This window comes from Phyllostomus discolor, chromosome 5 (genome assembly GCF_004126475.2).
Source record: "Phyllostomus discolor isolate MPI-MPIP mPhyDis1 chromosome 5, mPhyDis1.pri.v3, whole genome shotgun sequence".
Lineage (NCBI taxonomy): Eukaryota > Metazoa > Chordata > Mammalia > Chiroptera > Phyllostomidae > Phyllostomus > Phyllostomus discolor.
The window spans coordinates 65,524,024-65,545,536 of NC_040907.2; the positions used below are offsets into that span (position 1 = coordinate 65,524,024).

At 38.4% G+C, this 21,513-nt stretch overlaps 1 protein-coding gene across 2 annotated transcripts in view; it reads left to right on the forward strand.

Annotated features, from left to right (window-relative positions):
* Positions 1-21,513, forward strand: part of CLCA4 (chloride channel accessory 4) — a 43,951-nt gene that overhangs the window by 6,146 nt on the left and 16,292 nt on the right. Inside the window, exons 1-6 of one of the 2 annotated variants that reach the window (XM_028513173.2) lie at positions 4,084-4,304; positions 15,360-15,500; positions 15,642-15,789; positions 19,095-19,203; positions 20,618-20,795; positions 21,132-21,350. In XM_028513173.2, coding sequence (XP_028368974.1) covers positions 4,146-4,304; positions 15,360-15,500; positions 15,642-15,789; positions 19,095-19,203; positions 20,618-20,795; positions 21,132-21,350 — 954 coding nt within the window. In that variant the 5' untranslated portion in view covers positions 4,084-4,145. Of the gene's footprint in view, positions 1-4,083; positions 4,305-15,359; positions 15,501-15,641; positions 15,790-19,094; positions 19,204-20,617; positions 20,796-21,131; positions 21,351-21,513 lie in introns of those variants that run through there. The other variant, XM_036026380.1, reaches the window with a different exon arrangement.

A 21,513-nucleotide genomic window follows, 5' to 3' on the forward strand; every position in this document is an offset into this window, starting at 1 on the left:
ACACCACCATTCCTTATCACAGCAGTAAGATGCCTGTTTGAGACAGAAAGAGATTAGGATGGGAAATTATTAATACAGTAAAGGGAAATTCTCCTAAGATCCTAAATGCTCACCCTAACTATTAATACTCTCTAATGGAAACTGTCACCCACTAGAATCAATTATCAAATGAACTGTATCAACTATTTTCCTTTTGGGATTATGATCTGATAACTACACCTAGCAGAAACTGTATTTTAAAATTGAATAAAGAGTTTTATACATAATAAAAGTTTCATACAAAACCAATTCACAGTAATTATATTTATCAATTTAAATTATATTTATCAATTTATCAATATTGCATATATCAACCTAGACATTTTATTAAAAAGTAAAGTAAAAATTAATCCAACCAAACATGAAATTATTGTATGATATTTAAGGACACTGGGAGGACTGAACAAAATAGCCTTAGTATTAAATGTTCCAAATTTCCCCAATCTGATATACAATTAGAAAGGAAATCAAAATTAAAATTAAAATACTAAACTGTGTAGCAATAAATGTCAAGTACATCAGTGGAGCAAAATAAATTGTCTAAAGTGGAATGCAATGTATTTAAAACTCGTTGACACATGTTGAAGAATCTAATCAATGTACTTGTTTTAGTATTTATTCCTAAATAACAATAAAATAAATAACAATAAACTAGCTAGCAATCAATTTGAGAAGCTAGAAAAAAGAACTACATTATAAACCTAAAAGTAGTCAAAGCAATGACTGACAGAAGATCTTAATGAAATGAGTACTACTAACAATAGTAATCAAAAGCAGCAAAAACAATTTTAGATGCGTAATTTATGGGGCTAGTGAAGGTATCAGAAGAAAACTTTTTCCCACATTATAATCCCCAAACTGGAAACTAAATACTTATAAATGTTCAACAATAAGGAAATGCTTATGTTATAACTATTCTATATTATAAAAATTGTATTCACTATTTGAATAAATGAGATAATTTTATACAAACTACCCTATATTACATTTCCTAACCTCATGCCTTTATAAACCAGCTTAAGGGTTCTTGCTGTGTTCATGTACCCATTCTATGATTTTCTTAATCTTTAAATCAGTTCACATGAAAAAATGTGGTATTTTTATAACAGCAGTATCTTTCAAATCACAGGTTGGATATATTTTGTATAATGACCATGTTTTTTCAAAGGTCCTTCTTGTCCCAGTTCTAGATAAGGAAGCACAACCCTTTTAAGTACCTTGAGTGAGCCTCTTAGCCCAAGCAGAATTCAGTTCCGGCACTCTTAGCACAGCCCTTCCTAATTTGTGAGCAGCCAGCCTCCACCCAGAATGTCTACCTGAGGTTGGCTTGATGGAAATGGTGGCCCTTGTAGCTGAGCCAACCAACTGGGAATTGTCAAGAGACAAGCTAGTTACAGATGGCAATGGCTGAGGGCACCAGAGAGGCTGCCCACTCCCCTCTTTATAAAGTGGATTCAAAACACACCAAGAAAAAGAGATGAAATTGAGTCAAGGGCAGACATTTGTCTTTAATTCTGAGAAGGAACTTTCTCACACAAGTTCATGAAGCATCACTCCTTTCTGTGCCACCAGGACAAAGCACAGGACAAATGTGATAAATATTTGTCTTTTTTCAGGGAGCTGCATGTGCCCCCTGCTTGAAGGGAGCTTTCCCTAAGTCCTCTGGCAACATGGAAGGATCTCCCTTCCAACCTTAAAATCAAGAGTTTCCCAATAATATTGAAGGACTAATAGCATCCCCTCAAAATATTTTAGGCACTGCCCCAAATGCTAGAGAAGATCTAAGTCCCCCACTTCTCTCCAACATTTCAAAGGTCTTGGACAAGCTTGTTTCAGGATTGTGATATGTTGTTATTTTAGATTAAAATGATAATCACTCACTGATTCATCCATGTGTCAATAATAATTTCCTGAGCACCAACTCTATGGTATAGGAGCATGCCTAAAGCCCCACTCCAGAGCTCAGGGAGAGGAAGAGATAAATGGAAGAGAGGTCAGTGAGAGAACCAGAACAAGACTGCCCAGGAGGGGTTTCTTAAATACACAGTCCCCTCTCCCCTCCAGAAAATCATGGTTTCCCTGGGGTTGCTAGGGCCAACAGCTCCACCCTATATCTTGTACAACATATTAATTCTGTGCATGTACAATTGTTGCCAGTGGAAATCAGGGTCTTCCATGGATTGCGAGGAAAACATTCCAATTACCCATGCACAGGAGATCATGGTATGGCAAGGTTTTTTTGAGTAGAAATCTTCCCTTATTTCCAATGTATCATCTCCCTCCATCTTAACTTGGAGAAGCATCCAACTGTGTCTTGGCCAAAACAAGGCCAAAAGAAAAGCCAGTGTCCAGAGTTTCTGGTTCATATTAAAGCTTAATCCTTCAGAGCCCACATCATCTGCTGCGGGCCCACATGGCCATGTGCTCCCTGGTGACAGAGAACGTGTGCATGAACACAGTGAGTGCAGGTCACAAGAAAGAGAGAGAGTTTCTTTGTTCACCTGGTATTATGTTAGCTTGGATTTGGCACAGACCAGATCCTTTTGCAAAATAACCAATAAAATTCCCAAGTTTCTGCAAGCCTTTGATAGGTTCACAACCCCTGGTTACACTGACAGGCCTCCCTGGTCAAGCTCCTGCCATTGCACTGCCCCCAACAGTCTCAGACCAGAGGGGAGGTGGGAGGAGTGTAAATCCCCTTGGTGGAGAAATGCTGGAATCCCCTGGGATGTGAAGCTTTTGCTTTCTGGGGAAGCAAACAGGCTTATGCTTCCCAGTTTATTAAACTCAATGTGTAACTCCGTTTGTTCTTTTTTTTTTAATTAATAATTAGCTAACTATCCATGGTGATATAATTATCACATAATATCCCTGAAGCAATGGAAGGAGGGTGTGCGGGATGCTGCCTCAAAGGGCAGAGTCTGGGTACATATGACAAAGCCTCTATGTTGGGGATGTTCCTGGCTCAAAATGCAACACAACTCTCTTCCTATCTAAACTTTTAACTTAAAGACATTTTCTGCTATTATACTTTCAGTTCTCTTTGGAGTTTCTGATGAGTACTGGCTATTTTTGTTTTAGGACTAGACATGCTTAATTCATCATCACAACTCCTAAACTGACCCCTTTCCTCCTTTAAAAAAAAATCTTGTTATAGTATTTGCCTTGCAGAACAATATTACCTTGTTATAAAGTAATTAAATCCATGCATTCTGAGGTAGGAATGCTTGGCACAGACCCTGACTCTCATTTCCTATTTATGTGATCTTGGCCAGTTACTGAAAGTCTGTGTGTCTCAGTTCTGCATACTTGATTAAGATAATATTCACGTTTAACCTTGGAGAGCTGTGGTGAGGATTAAGTGAGAGAATCTCTGTGCTGGTTAGCACTAAATAAATATTAACTATTAATGTTATTCACTCTGCTTTAATAGGAACCAGCACACTATCAGCCTCTTTTCTTAAAAATTATAGTTATCATTCTACCAGACTCTTTTCATATGCTTATGTTAGAGCAGATTCTATTCATTCTTTACTGGGAAGGAGTTTTAAAAATTTTATTCTAAGAACTGCCAAGTTTTCCTTAATTTATCAAAGTATTTAAACTTTTTAGTTTATATTTCAAAGACATTTTACTTAATTTGATGTTATTTACATTTAATAATCTTATATTCTCTTCCATTATTTATACCCTTGATAATCTAAACAATCATTAAATTGCTTTGTAAAACTGAAAAAACAACATTAGCATTACTGTTTGTATTCATTGAATCATAAAATTTTATTAATTTTCACATTGCACTCTACAGAAAATACAAAGTATATGTCCATATTTAGGAAATTAACCAAAATTAGAAAGTACAGAAAAATCTTCCCAAGTCAAAAATGTGTATTTTATAACAAGTTCTGATCATTTTTATTTTTCTGATCACTTTTACAGTACAACAAAATGACTATGTAACTCTTAACCTTTATGCAATCTTATCCCATAAGCAGCCACACCTATTGAGTTAAGAGTGCGGATATATATACATAGAGAGAGAGAAGGTGATATACTAGCCTCTTGAACAAACCAGCACTGGGGCCAGGAACACCTTGAGAGGAACAATGGTGTTATTCAGAAGCTCTGTCCTCCTCTTAGTCCTATGCCTGCTGCAGGGGTCCAATGCTTCCCTTGTTCAGCTGAATAACAATGGCTATGAAGACATGGTTATTGCTATACACCCTGGTGTGCCAGAAAATGAAATACTGATTGAACAAATAAAGGTGAGAAAAATTGGGATTTTCTTCTCTTTGAATTATAGAGAAGGAGAAAGTTACTAGTTAATAATTACTATGGAAATTTCTGAATGCTCCAGAACATTTACAAGCAGACAGTGCAGTGAGGACAATGCTGGCATGGACAGTGAGACCTGGAGGCTTTATAGGAGATTCTCCCCTTTTTGATGTAAAATCAAATACAAGGCACAGGGGTTCCCTGATCCCAAGTTTGTTCGTCTATAAATGAGCAATTGAACTTGCCTTTCTTTTTTTTAAAATTTATTAACTTTGGGGATTGTGGGAGAGAGAGAAGTTTGTTGTTCCACTTATTTATGCATTCATTGGTTATTCTTGTATGCGCCCTGACAGGGGATCAAACCCACAATTTTGACATACTGGGACAATGCTCTAACCATCTGAGCTACCTGGCCAGGGCTTGGACTTACCTGTTGTTTGAACAACTGTTGACTGCTTATAGCAAGACAACAGGGAATGAAAAGATTCTTCCCTCATGCAATGTACATTCTTTTCAGATACAGATAATAAAAACATGTAAGTGTATAGCAGGACAGTGGGTAGTAAGTTGCTATGGAGTCAAATAAATCAGCAAAAGGGGGTACATAGTGTTGTTGGGCTGGGCTAGGAGTAGGGTGGTCAGTGAAAGCCTTACTGGTAATGTGTCCTCTAAGCAGAGACCTAAGATGAGTGAGGGAAGAGCCCACTGAAAATCTGGGGGAAGGAATAGAGGGTGCAGCAGCAGGAGGCGAAAGCTTTCTTGTTGGAACCAGGGTAATGGCTGTAAATGAGAAGGTGGAAGGATGGGAGAGCTGAAGTTGGAGAGGTAGCAGAAGCCCAGGTCAATGGAAAGGCTTAGGCTCGTACCCTGAGTCAGACAGGAATCTATGGAAGGATTCTCAGCAGAGGAGAGGTGTGCTCTCTCATGCCTGTTCTAGAATCACATTGACTGTAGAGGTGAGGAAACTCAGTAGAGGGCTTCCACTTGTCGCCCATCCTGTGTCAGTTCTGCACACCACACAGGTGTAGAGGGATACCTGCTAGGAAGCTGTTGTTGATGAGAAGTGATGGTAACTAGGAAGACGGATATTCCAGTAGAGATCATCCCCTGAGATTCTGAACATATTCTGAAGCTATCACAGACAAATTTGTTGATGGTTTAGATGTATGTGGAGTAGGTGAAAGTAGCAGGGAAAGATAGGCATCAAAGAAGACTCCAAGGGTTTTGGCCTCTCCACTTGGAAAGAGGGAATTATCATCAACTGGGAAGGGGAAGACTTAAGTGATTATTTGGCAGCTGAGATATCAGGAGTAAGGTTGGGACATTTTGAATTTGAGATACTTATTAGATATCCTTGCAAATGGAGATAGAAATCAGAATTCAGAAGGCAAATCTGGGTAGGGATAAACACTGGGGAGTCATCAGTGTGTAGATGAGATTTAACACCATGAGAACAAATGAGTTCTTCAGGTAGTGCAGACAGTGGAGAGAGAGGCTCCAGAACTGAACCAAGGACTGCATTTCTAAAGTTTCTTTCAACTGTAACATTCCTGGTAATAAAGATTGGTGTTACAATCTTTGTTTCCCCTGGCCCTGTCATCAACATCTATTATGTCCATACATTCAGTTCCTCCACTATTGTGTCCTTAGGCTCACTGTTTTAGCCTTCTGTATGGGCACTGTTATCTAGCAGAAGCAGATAGGCATGACCTGAATTGTGAGCAGTGATTATGGGGTTGCCATTTATCACTCATTCTGTGTAAACTCCTGCAGCATAGCGATGTTCACTTATTGATTCCTTTTGAATGCTAAAGGAAGGTAAAGATCCCTTTTCTAAAGAACAAATCTTGAACAGCAGCTAATATACCTGATTCTGAATGACAGTTTATCAGTGTCCAGGGACGGTTGATTAGTTTCAAATATGCTGAACTTCAGAAATGAATATTTGGAAGAATTAACCATAGAGGTAAAAAAATTGCTAAAATGGTCCTCTACTGAAAGTGTAACTACAAGTTCAATTGTTAGTAGACATTCCCAGCTTACACAAGATTCCCTGACATTCTCTCAGCCTGCTAGAAAGTCCTTCCATTTACAATATCAGACAACCATGTAAAATACTATCATCCACATTATCTAGAAAAGAAAACTGAGATTTGGAGAAATTAAATGAGTTTTCAAAGGTTCCCTAAGTAGCACAGTCAGAGTGGAGCTAGCACATGGGCTTTGAACACTTACTTACAGGCCAGAGTTTGAGTTATGACTTGTGCAAGGTGACAAAGATCACTCTCTTTTTTTGTAACTGGTGAACCGCCATGTGGACAAAACTTTACTCCTGGGATAATATCTGACCACAAAAATATTATTATGATAAATCGATTCATAATTTATGGTCTGAGATGTCAATTTTATTCTCTCTCTCTTTTTTTTAGTTTAACAGACATTTATTCCTTTAGTTGGACATCTTCTACACACAAATTAGATGGTTTAAGATTTTTGAGTGGAAAGGAATTTAGATCTTAAGAGGTTTTATGACTGCAGCCTGGAGCAAAGGAAGAACCTTTCTCCCACTGGCAACTGTCTTTATTTCTGTATTCATGTGTCTTTTTAATTTGAGAGTACTTACTTTTAGAAACATTCATATTTTAATCTTCTTTGCCCCAACTGGAATGTTATGGGAATTCTTAGAAATAATTTAGAATGAATATTATAGGACTTCTGCTTGAAAAACCTGCAGGAACAATTATTAGCCAAGTTAGTATGCCCCAAGAGATCACAGTCATCTGCTACAGGGTTGATGAAATAGCTCCATGACCAAGAACATACCACCACCCAAGACTGTCCAAAGGGACATGGAGACTCCAAAATAAATAAAGTACCTTGGAGTTATACAATGTATAACCCACACAACTGTATATGGCAACCCTACATTTCCAGTTGGTACCATAATTCAAGCCACCATATATACCTTTTGAAATTTTTTAGATATAATTGACATATTATATTAGTTTCATGTGTACAGTGTAATGATTCAACATTCGTGAATATTAGAAAACAATAAATAAAATAAGTCTAGTTAATGTCCATCACCATAATATAGTTTTTGTTGTTTTTTTTCTTTTTCTTTATTTTTGGTTCCATATATAAGTGAGATTGTACAGTATTTCTCCTTCTCCATTTCAGCTTTTTAACTTAGCAGAATGCCTTCAAGGTCCACCCATGTTGTTAGAAATGGCAGGATGTCCTTCTTTTTATGGCTCAATAACATTCCACTGTTTAAACATAACACTTCTCATCATCTAGTTATCCATCTATGGACTCTTAAGTTGCTTCCATATCTTGGTCATTGTAAATAATGCTGCAATGAACATGAGGGTACATGTATCTTTCCAAATTAGTGTTTTCATTTCCTTTGAATAAATACCTGGTACTGGAATTGCTATATCAAATGCTAGTTCTATTTTTAACTTTTCAGGAACCTCCGTACTGGTTTCCATAGTGACTGCACCAATTTACATTCCCACCAAATGTGTACAAGGGTTTCCTTTTCTCCATATCCTTGTCAACATTTATTATTTCTTGATAATAGTCATCCTAACGGGTGTGAAATGATAACTCTTTGTGGTCCTGTTTTCCATTTCCCTGAAGGCTAGTGATGTTATGCACCTTTTTATGTACCTGTTGGCCATTTCTATGTCTTCTTTGGAAAAAAAAGTCTTTTCAGATCCTCTGCCCACTTTTTAATCAGTTTGTTGTTGTTGTTGTTGTTGTTGTTGTTGTTTTGCTATCATCTTTGCTTTTGGTGTCAAATCTCCCCCAAAATCACTGCCAAGACCAAATCAGGGAACTTATGTTTTATTCCAGGAGTTTTATAGTTTCAGGTGTTACATTCAAGTCTGTAACACATTTGAGTTAGTTTTTGTATACAGTGTAAGAAAGCGTCCAGTATCGTTCTTCTGCATGGGTCCGTCTAGTTTTCCCAACACTGTTTATTGAAGAGATGGTTCTTGCCCAACTTTGTCATAAATTACTTGATGACATATGTGTAGGTTTATTTCTGGACTTTTATTTCTGTTCCATTGAACTATGTGGCTGTTTTTATGCCAGTACCATACTCCTTTGATTACTACTGATGTGTAGTATATTTTGAAATTAGGGAGCATAATGTCTCCTGTTTTGTTCTTCTTCCTTGAAATTGCTTTGACCACCCAGGATCATACAAATTTTAGGATTGTTTGTTTATTCTGTTTCTGTGCAAAAGGCGATTGACATTTTGATGGGAATTGAATTGAATCTGTAGATTATCTTGGCTAATATAAACATTTTTAAAAACTATTTTATTGATTATGCTATTACAGATGTCCCAGTTTTTTCCCTTTGCCCTCCTCTGCTCAGCACCCTCCTTCTCTCCAGCAACACACACCCACCTTTATTTCATGTCTATGGGTCATGCATACAAGTTTCCTGGCTTCCCCATTTCCTATTCTATTCTTAACATCCCTGTCTACTTTGTGCCGACCAATTATGCTTCTTAATCCCTGCATCTTTCCCCCCACTCTCCTCTTCCCCCTCCCAGCTGATAACCCTCCATGTGATATCCACATCTATGATTCTGTTCCTGTTCTTCTTGTTTGCTTTGTTTTTTAGGTACAGTTCTTGATAATTGTGAATTTGTTGCCATTTTAATGTTTATAGTTTTGATCTCCTTTTTCTTAAATAAGTCCCTTTAACATTTCATATAATAATGGCTCGATGAGGAACTCCTTTAACTTTATCTTGTCTGGGAAGCACTTTATCTGTCCATCTATTCTAAATGATAGCTTTGCTAGATAGAGTAATCTACATTGTAGTTCCTTGCTTTTCATCACTTTGAATACTTTTTGCCAGTCACTGCCCACCTGCAAAGTTTCTTTTCAGAAATCAGCTGATAAACTTGTGGGAACTCCTATTCAGGTAACTCTCTGTGTTTCTCTTGCTGCTTTTAAGATTCTCTTTATCTTTCTTTGGCATTTTTATTTTGATTTGGCATTTGTATTTTGGCATTTTTATTATGATTATCTTGGTGTGGTCCTCTTTGGATCCAACTTGTTTGGGACTCATTTTGTTTGTTCAACTTGTATAACTATTTCCTTTCCCAAATTAGGAAAGTTTTCTGTTGTTAGTTTTTCAAATAAGTTTTCAATTTCTTGCTCTTCTTCTTCTCCTTCTGGCATCCCTATGATTCAGATGTTGGCATGTTTGGAGATGTCCCTGAAGCCCTATATACTGTCCTTGGGTGTTTTTGAATTGTTGTTTCTTCTTGCTGTTCTGGTTGAATGTGTATTCCTTCCTTAGATTCCAAATCATTGATTTGAGTCCTGGCTTCATCCCCTCCACTCTTAGTTCCCTGTAGATTTTTCTTTATTTCACTTAGTGTAGCCTTCATTTCTTCCTGTGTTTTTCTTATGTTGTTGCCTTACTTAATGAGTTTCTGAGCATCCTGATCACCAGTGTTTTGAATCCTGCATCTGATAGGTTGGTTATCTCTATTTCATTTAGTCCTTTTTCTAGGGTTTTGTACTGTTCTTTCATTTGTGCCACATTTGTCTCCCCAATTTGGCAGCCTCCCTGTGTTTGTTTCTGTGTATTAGGTAGAGCTGCTTTGACTCCCTGTCTTAGTAGCATGGCCTACTGTGGAAAAGGCACTTATAAGTTGTGTGGGGCAGGGCCTTAGGTAGTCACCAGGATGGGGAAACCCACTTCACCACTTTGTGGCTCTGTGTGGGGGCAGGGCTTGAACAGGGGATGATGCCACTGCCTGGCTTCTGGACGTTTGCCCTCCACTTGCTCTATTTCTAGTCACTTCACTTACTCCCTGTATGCAACTAGTGCCCTCCCAGCTGTTGCCCTGGTGCTGAATCCTGGGGTAGGGTTGGGGGGACAACATAGCTTCTAAGTCCATGCAGGCCCTTTAGGCAGAATCTCCTGAAAACCTGCAGGTTCTTCTGCTGTCCCAACACCCCACCCTAGTTCTTATTCCCAGAAGTTATGGGGATTAATCTTCCTGGCACCAGACCCCTGGACTGTATGGTATCACCTAGGGCTAGGATTCCTCATTCCCGAGGTATCCCTCCCCATTTTTATCCACCACACATGAATGTGGGACCTCCTGTTCTGCTACCCCTGCCCCCTGTGCCACACGGCATCTCCATGCCTCTCCACCTATCTATGAATCTCCCCAACTCTTACCCATCTGGAAACATGTGGCTTCTTTAAATCCTTGGTTGTTGGACTTCCATACAGCTTGATTTTTTCATGGTTCTGGTTGTTATTTGTTTTGAGGTCTCATTGTAGTTCTTTATGTGGTTTGGTAAGGACACAAAATGTATTTATATACACCTCCTTCTTGACCAGAAGTCTGAACATTTCAACATTGATTCTTTAATCCATGAATACGAAATATCTTTCCATTCATTTCTATCTTCTTTAATTTCTTTCATTAATGTCCTATGTATTTTAAAAAATATATTTTATTGATTATGCTATTACAGTTGTCCCATTTCCCTCCTTCATTCCCCCCACTCTGCCCACCCCCTCCCACCCATATTCCCCTCCTTTAGTTCATGTCCATGTGTCATAAATTCTTTAGCTTCTACATTTCCCACACTATTCTTGCCCTCCCCCTGTCTATTTTCTACCTACCGTCTATGCTACTTATTCTCTGTACCTTTTCCCCCTCTCTCCTGCTCCCACTCCCCTGTTGCTAACCCTCCATGTAATCTTCATTTCTGTGGTTCTGTTCCTGTTCTAGTTGTTTGCTTAGTTTCTTTTAGTTTTGCTTTAGGTGTGGTTGTTAATAATTGTGAGTTTGCTGTCCTTTTACTATACATGTTTTTTTTAATCTTCTTTTCTTAGATAAGTCCCTTTAACATTTCATATAATAAGGGCTTGGTGATGATGAACTCCTTTAACTTGACCTTATCTGAGAAACACTTTATCTGCCCTTCCATTCTAAATGAAAGCTTTCCCGGATAGAGCAATCTTGGATGTAGGTCCTTGCCTTTCATGACTTGGAATATTTCTTTCCAGCCCCTTCTTGCCTGTAAGGTCTCTTTTGAGAAATCAGCTGACAGTCTGATGGGAACTCCTTTGTAGGTGACTGTCTCCTTATCTCTTGCTGCTTCTAGGATTCTCTCCTTCATTTTAATTTTGGGTAATGTAATTATAATGTGCCTTGGTGTGTTCCTTCTTGGGTCCAACTTCTTTGACACTCTCTGAGCTTCCTGGACTTCCTGGAAGTCTATTTCCTTTGCCAGAATGGGGAAGTTCTTCTTTTATTATTTGTTCAAATAAGTTTTCAATTTCTGACTCTTCCTCTTCTCCTTCTGGTACCCCTATAATTTGGATGTTGGAATGTTTAAAGATGTCCTGGAGGTTCCTAAGCTTCTCCTCATTTTTTCGAATTCTTATTTCCCCATTCTTTTCTGTTTGGTTGTTTCTTTCTTCCTTCTGGTCCACTCTCTTTTTTTGAGTCCCAGTTTCCTTCCCATCACTATTGGTTTCCTGTGCATTTTCCTTCATTTCTCTTATTATTGCCTGCATATGTTCATCTAATTTGCAACCAAAATCAACCAATTCTGTGAGCATCCTGATCACCAGTGTTTTGAACTGTGCATCTGATAGGTTATCTGTCTCTCAGTCCCTTAAAAGGATGGGTTTTGGGGCTTTATTTTGTTCTTCTGTTTGAGCCGTCTTTTTTTTTTTTTTTTTTTTGGTCTGGTCACACCTGTTACAGTAAGGGGCGGAGTCTTAGGTGTTTACCAGGACAGGGCACCCCAGCCACTGGGTTGTGACGTTGTATGTGGGGGCAGGGTTGAGAGGGAACAATGGTGCTTGCTCCATTCTCCATGGGACCTCAGTCCCCTCTGCTGCTTCCCCCAAGCAAACTGGGCCCCTCTGGTGCCAATTCCCATGTGGGTGGGCTGGTGCATGCTGTGGGACCCTCCAAGGACCTCCCTCGTGAGGATGGGTGTCTCTCCCTGCGCCTCATTTCCCACAGATGTCCTCAGTCAGTGTCCCGAGGCTCTATTTCCCAGCACTGTGATCCTGGGTTGTGCACCCTGCCTTGCTTTACTATCGTCACCTCACTGGGTCTGCCAGTTGCCAGTTGCCACCCCTGGGCCGGGTTCTGCCAGCTGCCACCTGCACATTCAGGGTCCTTCATACCCCGGAAGGCTGACTCATCCCCAGATATGTTATGCACCAGTCCCACTGCTCTCTGCTCTCTGCTCGCACTGTGACCGAGCCTGGCTGCTCGTCTCTGCCCCTCCTACTGGTCTGGATGCACGGGTCTAATTCAACTTCTTGGTTGTCTGACTTCCATTCAGATCAATTTTCTGTCATTTCTGGATGTTATTTTGTTTCTAAATTGTTGTTGTCCCTATCTTGGTTGTGTGTGGAGGTACACTGCATCCACCTATGCCTCCATCTTGGCCGGAAGTCCAATGTTCTATGTTTTAAGTGTACAGTAGTTTTACCTCCTTACTTAAAAATATTCCTAAATATTTTATTTGTTTTGAATTGTAAATGGGATTGTTGTCTGATTTCCTCTTTCTGACAGTTTGCTACTATCAGAAATATACCATATATAATACTGCTTTTGTACCCTGCAACTTCACTGAATTCCTTTATAAGCTCCAACAGTTTTGGGGGTGGGATTCTTTAGGGTTTTCATATATAATATCATGTCATCTTCCAATAGTGACAGTTTTACTTCTGCCTTTGTGATTTCAATGCCTTTTATTTTTATTCTGGACTAGTTGCTCTGGCTTGGACTTCCAATACTATGCTGAATAAAAGTGTCAAGAGTCGGCATCCTTGTCTTGATCCTGACCATAGAGAAAAAGTTTTCATGTTTTTATCACTGAGTATGATGAGTCAGGAAAAGGGTGTTGAGAGCTTGCTTGATATTAGCAGTGGGCTTTTCATAAATGGCCTTAAATTATTGAGGTATGATCCTTCTATATCCACTTTTGTTGAGAGTTTTATTATAAAAGAGTGCTGAATTTTATCAAATGCTTTTTCTGCTTCTAATGAGATGATCATATGATTTTTAGCCTTTATTTTGCTAATGCGATGTATCATGTTGTTTGATTTGCAAATGGTAAACTATTCTTGCACCTGTGCAATAAATCCCACTTGATCATGGTGTATCATCATTTTAAAGTATCATTGAATTCAATTTGCTAATAGTTTCTCTAGAATTTTTGCATCTATGTTCATTAGGGATTTTGGACTGTAATTTTATTTTCTTGGGGCATCCTTATCTGTTTGGTATCAAGATACTGTTGTCCTTCATAAAATGAGTTTAGAAGTGTTCCTTCCTCTTCTATTTTGGGAAAGTTTGAAAAGAACTGATATTAATTCTTCTTTGAATGTTTGGTATAATTCACCAGTGAAGCTACCTGGTCCTGGACTTTTTTTGCAGGGGAGGGGTTGATTACTGATTCAATCTCCTTACTAGTGATTGGTCACTTCAGATTTTCTATTACTTCATTATTCAGTCTTGGCATATTGTATGTTTTTAGGGATTGTTTCCATTTCTTCCAGGTTTTCCAATTTGTTGGCATATAATTCTTCACAATAGTCTCATAATCCTTTGTTTTCTCTGGTATCACTTGTAACATTTCCTGTTTCACTTCTGATTTTATTTCATTCCTCTCCCTTTTCTTCTTGGTGAGTTCAACCAGCACATACATTTTTAGCTCATAGGCACAGAGAGAGCCATCACTTCAGGCAGAAGGAAACAACTCATTAAGACTTGAACTTACCAAAACAAAAAGGAAAGGGAAAACATCCTTAGGGAACACATGAAAATTCTTTCATCTGCTTTAGGCCAGTGATGAAGTAATCTGCAACAAACCATGAATGCTCTCAAAGCCCATTTCCTGGCTCTCAGCTGGTCATCCGGGTCTTCAGTTCTCTGAATTAATGGCTCTGTTCTCTTCAGTACATATGAGTCAGCACACTGGCCTGCCTTCAGAAGAAAAGAAAAGAGAGTCCTGGAATTCCTGAAGAAGGAGAGTCCTATTCTGGGCTTATGCTAGGCCAGGAAGTATCATGGATGATAAGAGCCTGCCTTAAAGAAAACAGCAATATAGACTGGGATGTTGCCAGCAAGAGGAACAGGTTGACAACATCTTCTAGCTCCTAGGATGTCTCAATTATTCACTGGGTTTGATCATACAGATTAAATTACCATCAAACCCATTCCTCCATTTATTTCTCCCATTAGATAGTAAGACCTAGGGTGGAACTATTTCTCTTATTAATCATTGTATTTTGGAGTTCAGAATACAGAACAATATGGGATAACATTGTTTTCACCTTGAAAAGAAAGCAACAAGTTCTGTCCATGATCAAAAACCTCTACCTTTACTACAGATTTTTTCCTCATCCTACTCCCAGGCTCCAATCCGACACAGCTGCTTCCACTGGGGGAATGGGTATGTAATGACCCATGACTACAGAGTGTTCTAAGCGTGCATCACTTAAGACTATTCTCTACTAGATTTATGATTTATGAAGAGTAATGCTATCAATATGTTTTATGACTGTCTATGTATAGAGCACTTTATAACTCATTTCCAGTTCACATCAACTTTAAAGATAGGCAGCAATAGTTCGTTTAAGAGATGAGGAAACTAAGCTTCAGGGTGTTGTATAAATTGGCCAAGATCTATCGGCCAGAAAGTGCTAATGCCACCATTGGACCAACTAGGTGATTTTCAAGCCTGTGCTCTTTATCATATTATGCAATTTCTCTTGACATCAAATAGAAACATTTGCCTTTTGATGAAGAATTATATTCAAAACCTTTAAATGTGCAAGACTAAGCTATAATTTTGGATTGAAAGGTGGTAGAGTTAGAATTCTGAAGCAGAGACTTTGCTCACTAGTCAGTTACTTGTTCTGTCCACTCTCAATCTGGTAAATGGCTGTGATGAACCTCTGCACATTTAGCTCACTCTAACTTGACCATCCTCATGTATGTTTTCATTTTGAACCAGGACATGGTGACCACAGCTTCCACTTACCTGTTTGAAGCCACAGGGAAAAGACTTCATTTCAAACATGTATCAATATTAATTCCTGACACTTGGAAGGAAAACTCTCTGTACAAGATACCAAAATATGAAAGCTATGAACATGTAAGAGTCAAAAAAACTTTTCTTAAAATGTTATATTTTCTGGTTCTTCTCCACTGTGCTACAAATTGTTTCAGAGTTTTCCAATCTAAATGTTATCTTTTATACTCCTAATGTTTTAAACATCTTTTTAAACATTCTCAGGCTGATGTTTTAGTTGCACCACCTATCCTACCAGGTAGAGATGAACCATACACCAAGCAGTTCACAGCTTGTGGAGAAAAAGGAAAAAATATTCATCTCACCCCTGACTTTGTACTTGGGAAAAAACAAAGTGAATATGGACCAACAGGTAGGAATTTAGGTCAACATATAGTTTGCAATGATTCCAAAAAGCAGCTGTGTACCCAGGTTAAGTGTACAAGCCTTAGAGCTCCCCTGCTTACTGGCTTTGTGTGACCTTCAACAAGTGAGCTAGCCTCTTTGCCCTTATTTCCTGTGAAATGTTGAATAGAGGAGTTACCACTTATAGAATCATTGTCAATGTTAAATTAGATAATCCATGTAACTGTACTCAGTAGAGTATCTACAGAGATTTGAACACAGAACAACAATAATAAGTCTTTTTCTTACAAACCATACTTTTCAGATCTTAATTTTCCACTTCTCCACAGCTGGATGTTAATCAATCACATGCCACCTTGATGGAAGGTAAATGCATGAAAAGCTGAAAAAAGGCCTAGATGACAGTTGCCTGCCAAGAGAAAAGACTCCTGGGCTGTAGTTGCTGATATTATCATTTAACTTCTTTGGTTGAACCAGATGTGCTCATCTATTAGTGATCACTTGCACCTATAAAAAATGGCAATTTCATCTAGTTCAATCCAAAAGTTAAGATCATTGGTTCAAATGAACAAAAGCACATTATTTCACATGTTGCTAAACAGGAAAACATGCCTGAATCCACAAACCCCAAGATTATCTCTCCTTCTTCCATTGTCCATTCAATGAGCATTCACTAAGTCTCTCATTTCTGCCACTCAGTTAGCTCTGGCTCTCATCATTACCTGAACCTGTTCCCCGCCCCCCACCCCAGTCTTGAAAGCTCCATCATCTCATCCCATCCCAATCTTGATGCTCCCCCATATGTTAGTCTGACCATGTTTCTTCTCCTTGGCACCTCTAATCTTTTGCTCCCTTATAGCTTTAATTTTGTCCCTACCTAGCATGTCCAGCAAAGTATAAATAGCTCAAGTCCCTCACCATTTGTATCCTTATGTTTCACTCAACTTGCCATATCATCTCTGATGAATTTCCAGGTAGTTTCCATTTGTCCCTGTTAATGTTTCCAAGACTGTGAAAGAAAATTACAAAATTAATTGGTATCATTACAAAAGCACATTTTTAAAACTAGTGAAGCCCCCAAAGCTACTCAGCAAGGTTGTACTTGCCTCTTCCCAATTCCCTATCTCGTTCCTCAGCAACTGTTTTAAAACTTCTACCATATTTTTCAAGATCTCCAGTCACTTCATTCAATATCATCAATCAACAGACGCCTTCATTAAGAAAACAGAACCACTACCTTTTTCTTCTCTACTTCTAAACTCATGCCAGCCTTCACCTAATCTGGAGAAGGATTTTCTCCAGTTTTTAAAGATAACATCCCCACTTGAGCTCTTGCTCTTTGCTCATAACCCTCCCCTTAGCCCTATTCCATAACTGACGGTTTTCCCCTCACTCTTAGACAGAGGTTTCTCCTGTAATGTTAAACATGTGTTTGTGAAAAACTCACATTCTAAAAAAACAGTGTTTTAACAACAACATGGCTCTTGAAAAGTAAGATTGAGAACATAGTCCTCAAAATATATGCAAGAAGTAATAAAATGATAACAACAACAATAATTACTTGGAAGTATATTTGAACCATCCTGGCATTAGCTTGGTTTACTGGGGACTGCCATCATAGTGGATAGGAAAAATAGACACACAAAGAGTGGAATGTTGTCAGAATGAGCACAGGCTAGCTGGAACTGAGACAATGACATACCTCGTATTTCCAACTTCCCCTTCTCCATGTCTATTTCCTCGAAGCTTTGCTAATACTAATAAAACAAAATTCCACTTGGTTTTTCTTCCATCAAGCTGTGGATTTACCTTTATTTTTCCGTTTACCCTGAAATTTGTAGAAAAAAAATGTTTTCATTTTGACTCCCTGTAAGTTCATCCTAATAAAAGAATATATCCTATTCATTTTATATTTCCTAGTACCTAATATAGTGTTAAGTATATAATTTATAATTATTTTCATATAATTAATGCTTGTATATCCTAAGTGTTACAAATTAACCACTTCGTTTAGGTATCCTCAACATTATATATGATCTATACCAACGTTTCCTTTTTTTCATTATTTATTCCCCTAGGGAATATTAATAGACATTTTTAACATTTAGTTGAAATTTTAGTACTACAAATTTTACATATCTGTTCATGTTGTTAGTAGGAATTGTGGGTGGATGGCAGATGATCCTCAGGGAATCCCCATCCACCACAGATGAGATTAAGTCCACCAAGACATGATCTGCTTAAGGAGGAGAGAGGTGGCCAGTCTCTCAAAGGAGAAGGGCCAGGAGCCTGTTCCTCAATGGGCTTTTATTGGGTTCAATTTGCATAGGAATACAGGTAAAGCTCATAGATCATTGTCAGGCAGTAATGATCAAACAATAGGTAAGTACAAAGAACTATGAGGGTTTATTCTGAGTCAGGGTCAGTTAGCTAAAGGGCTATGACACTTTGGGAAACAAACTCATTTCATGCTTGAACCCTTATGAGAAAATTGAGGACATTTTAAACAAAGCAGGTTTCACAGGATTTTAGGCATTCTTTCTTAGGCCTGATTCCTACCAACTGCCTATTCCTGCCCAGGGCTACACCACCTTCCAGCATTGTTTCAGGCTTAAATCAGGCAGGGGAAGTAAGGCAGCCAAGAGATTAGGAGACTTCTTGCAGACAGAATGAAGACTCAGGCTGTGTCAAAGCTGAGGGGTGAGGGTCCATCACCCCCTTTTTCTATAGCCCCCCAAGTCCTTCCCTGAGGGCCCCTTCATGACCATACCTGTCTTAGGTCATCCCTCCTTTGAGGAATCTTACCCATCTTTGGCTAATCAGTCATCTGCCCAGGGCCAAGCAGGGTGAAGTAAAAGGGGGCAGAGGCAGCACCCCTGCCAAGGAGATAAGCTTTGTCTCCTTAGTGGCTTGAGTCCCAAGGTCTCTCACTCAACTTTAGCCACGGGGGGTTACAGCTTCTGAAACCAGGCAGGGTGGTTCCCAAACAGGAGTAAACTTTGTAGAACCAAAAACTATTGTAATATCTAAGACATTTTGTCCCCTGCCCCCAAGAACCAAGCCCAGTCTATTTCATCCATAGAACATACATACACACATAATAAATGTTTTGTTGATTTCACATGTTGAAGTAAAAGATGATATACTATATACAATATTATAATTTAAGATAATGCTATATGTTTTTACAAAAATAAATAAATATTGTCACTTACTTAAAACCCAAATATAACTAGGACATTTCTTAAAATATGTGAAGGATGAATTTTGTCACTTGAATTTTGATCATGTGTTTGGAATATTTTCCCACAGGTAGACTGTTTGTCCATGAGTGGGCCCATCTCCGCTGGGGAGTGTTTGATGAGTACAATGAAGAGAAACCTTACTACAGTGCTTCATCAAAAAAAATTGAAGCAACAAGGCACGACCATTTCAATTTTCTTAAATTACTTCAGCCTGTTAACTTCCTCTTTTCCTTACTTTGATTTATTTGAAATACCATTTATTTTGTCCCAATGTAGATAACAGATGCCATATTACAAAACAGTGCTTTTCTGTTTTGTTTTGTTTTGTTTTGTTTTGTTTTCAGAAAATGTATCTCCAAGGACTACTTGCCCATTTAAAATACAGATAACTCCAGGAACATTTGGAAGCCAAGGTGGCATACCTCTCCACTATGGCTGCCAGAACTCATTTACGCTGAAGTTGTAAATGAAATCAACCAGCTTCAAGGACTCAACAGGGATTTCTTAGGATTTATAAAATTTACTTTAAAATACCAATCCAACATCACAGTTAATAAAAGGCAATCCTTGCAGTTCTGAGGTCAAGAGAACTGAATGGGTGGAAGAAATCTATCTAAAATTGTGTGCCATCAATTTAATCAATCTTAGATGCCCCACTGGAGCTGGGGACTTATTAAAAATGCACAAGCTCAAAGATACAGGATTTCAATGAAGGCCTTTTATCAGCTCATAGCACCAGTTTCAGGACACAGATTCTAAAGAGTGTTACATTGATTACATTTGTTTACATCACATTCCCCCTAAATGTCTAGTTTCTACTGCAGAAAATTCATCATGATTGTTAATATAGATGACATAATATTCACTGAGTTTTGGGGTAGTAGGAGCATACATATATGTAGCAGACTCCCTAAATGACTGTATAAAAGCTAGTCACTGTTTCTTAAATATCAACTGGAAACACATGGAAAAGATGGGATATATTCACATCCCAGCATGTTTGTTATATCCATGCAACGTGGACATAATTTTAGTTCCATGCAATAAAACATATGTCTAAAATGCCTCCACCATTCTGTCCTGTCCTAGGCAGTACCTCAGTCTTTCCCTCAGGCCGTATTTCACTTTGGATAAAAATGCTTCTTGACTAATCAAAACACTTGTAGTGATGTCACATCACATTCTTTTGGAGATATCTTCTATGACAACAACCTATGAAGAAGAAGCTAAGGTGGTACCAAGAGTAAATGGTTTCACAAGTTGCCTTGCCTAGATGCCTGTGAGGCATTTACTACCACAAGGCCACCAGGAAAGCTGTTGGGAAAAGGGGAGCCTCCAGCCATTTGTGTAAGCAGGGCAGCAGCAACTTTAATCTCAGCAGATAACTCAGCCATTGGGTATGCTGGAGATACCACTTAAAATTTCCCTCTGAAACTTCTTGGAAAACAACTCTGGTAGAAATCCTTAAATTTTGCGGGCAAATAAAAATAAAAATCCTCATGTAAGGATCCTTGTGAATAGAGAAACACAAGATTTTCAAAAATGTTAATGGTTAGATTGCCTCAAAGACTAACTGTTACCTATTTGCAGGTGTTCCACAGGTATTACTGGTATGAATAGAGTTGATAAGTGTCAAGGAAACAGTTGTACACTTAATAGATGCAGAATTGATTCTAAGACAAAACTGTTTGAAAAAGATTGTCAATTCTTCCCTGATAAATATCAGACTGAAAAGACATCCATAATGTTTATGCAAGGTATTGATTCTGTAAGTATGTCATCCTTCATATTGTATATTTATAATCCAAGTACATGTTACCCTGTTTGCAAAATATCTGTGCAGGTGACCTGAACAATTAGATGTATTGATACAGAATTCTTTGAACATTGACTGGCACATAGTAAGCACTCATTTAGTGTTACTTATTATTACTATTATTGAAAATCCACCTCACTATTTATTATGTGATTCCTCAATGAATTATATTGCATTAAATAAAAAGCATATTTGCAGATCAGATGTTTTTATTTTCATCAAATTTTTAGTCAAATTTTAAATGCATTCTATATAAAACTTATTATTCTCATTTTATTAACCTTCAAGGTTGTTGAATTCTGTAATGAAAAAAACCACAACCGAGAAGCTCCAAGCCTACAAAATGAAAAGTGTGATTACAGAAGCACCTGGGAGGTAATCAGCAATTCTGAGGACATAAAGAACTCCACACCTATGGCAGGATCACCCTCTCCACCTGTCTTCTCACTGCTGCGGGCCAGAGAAAGAATTGTATGCCTAGTTCTTGATAAATCTGGAAGCATGGGGGTAGGTTCATGCAGTAAGTCATGGGCCCATTTTTCCTAGATATAGTAACTAGTGGGTGGGGGGTGGGGGAGTGAATGCCTAAGAACACCCAGAACAGCGCCTTCACCTGGGTTGTTAAACTGCATGGTGGCATAAGTCCCATCATGTCCTGGGACCAGGACCT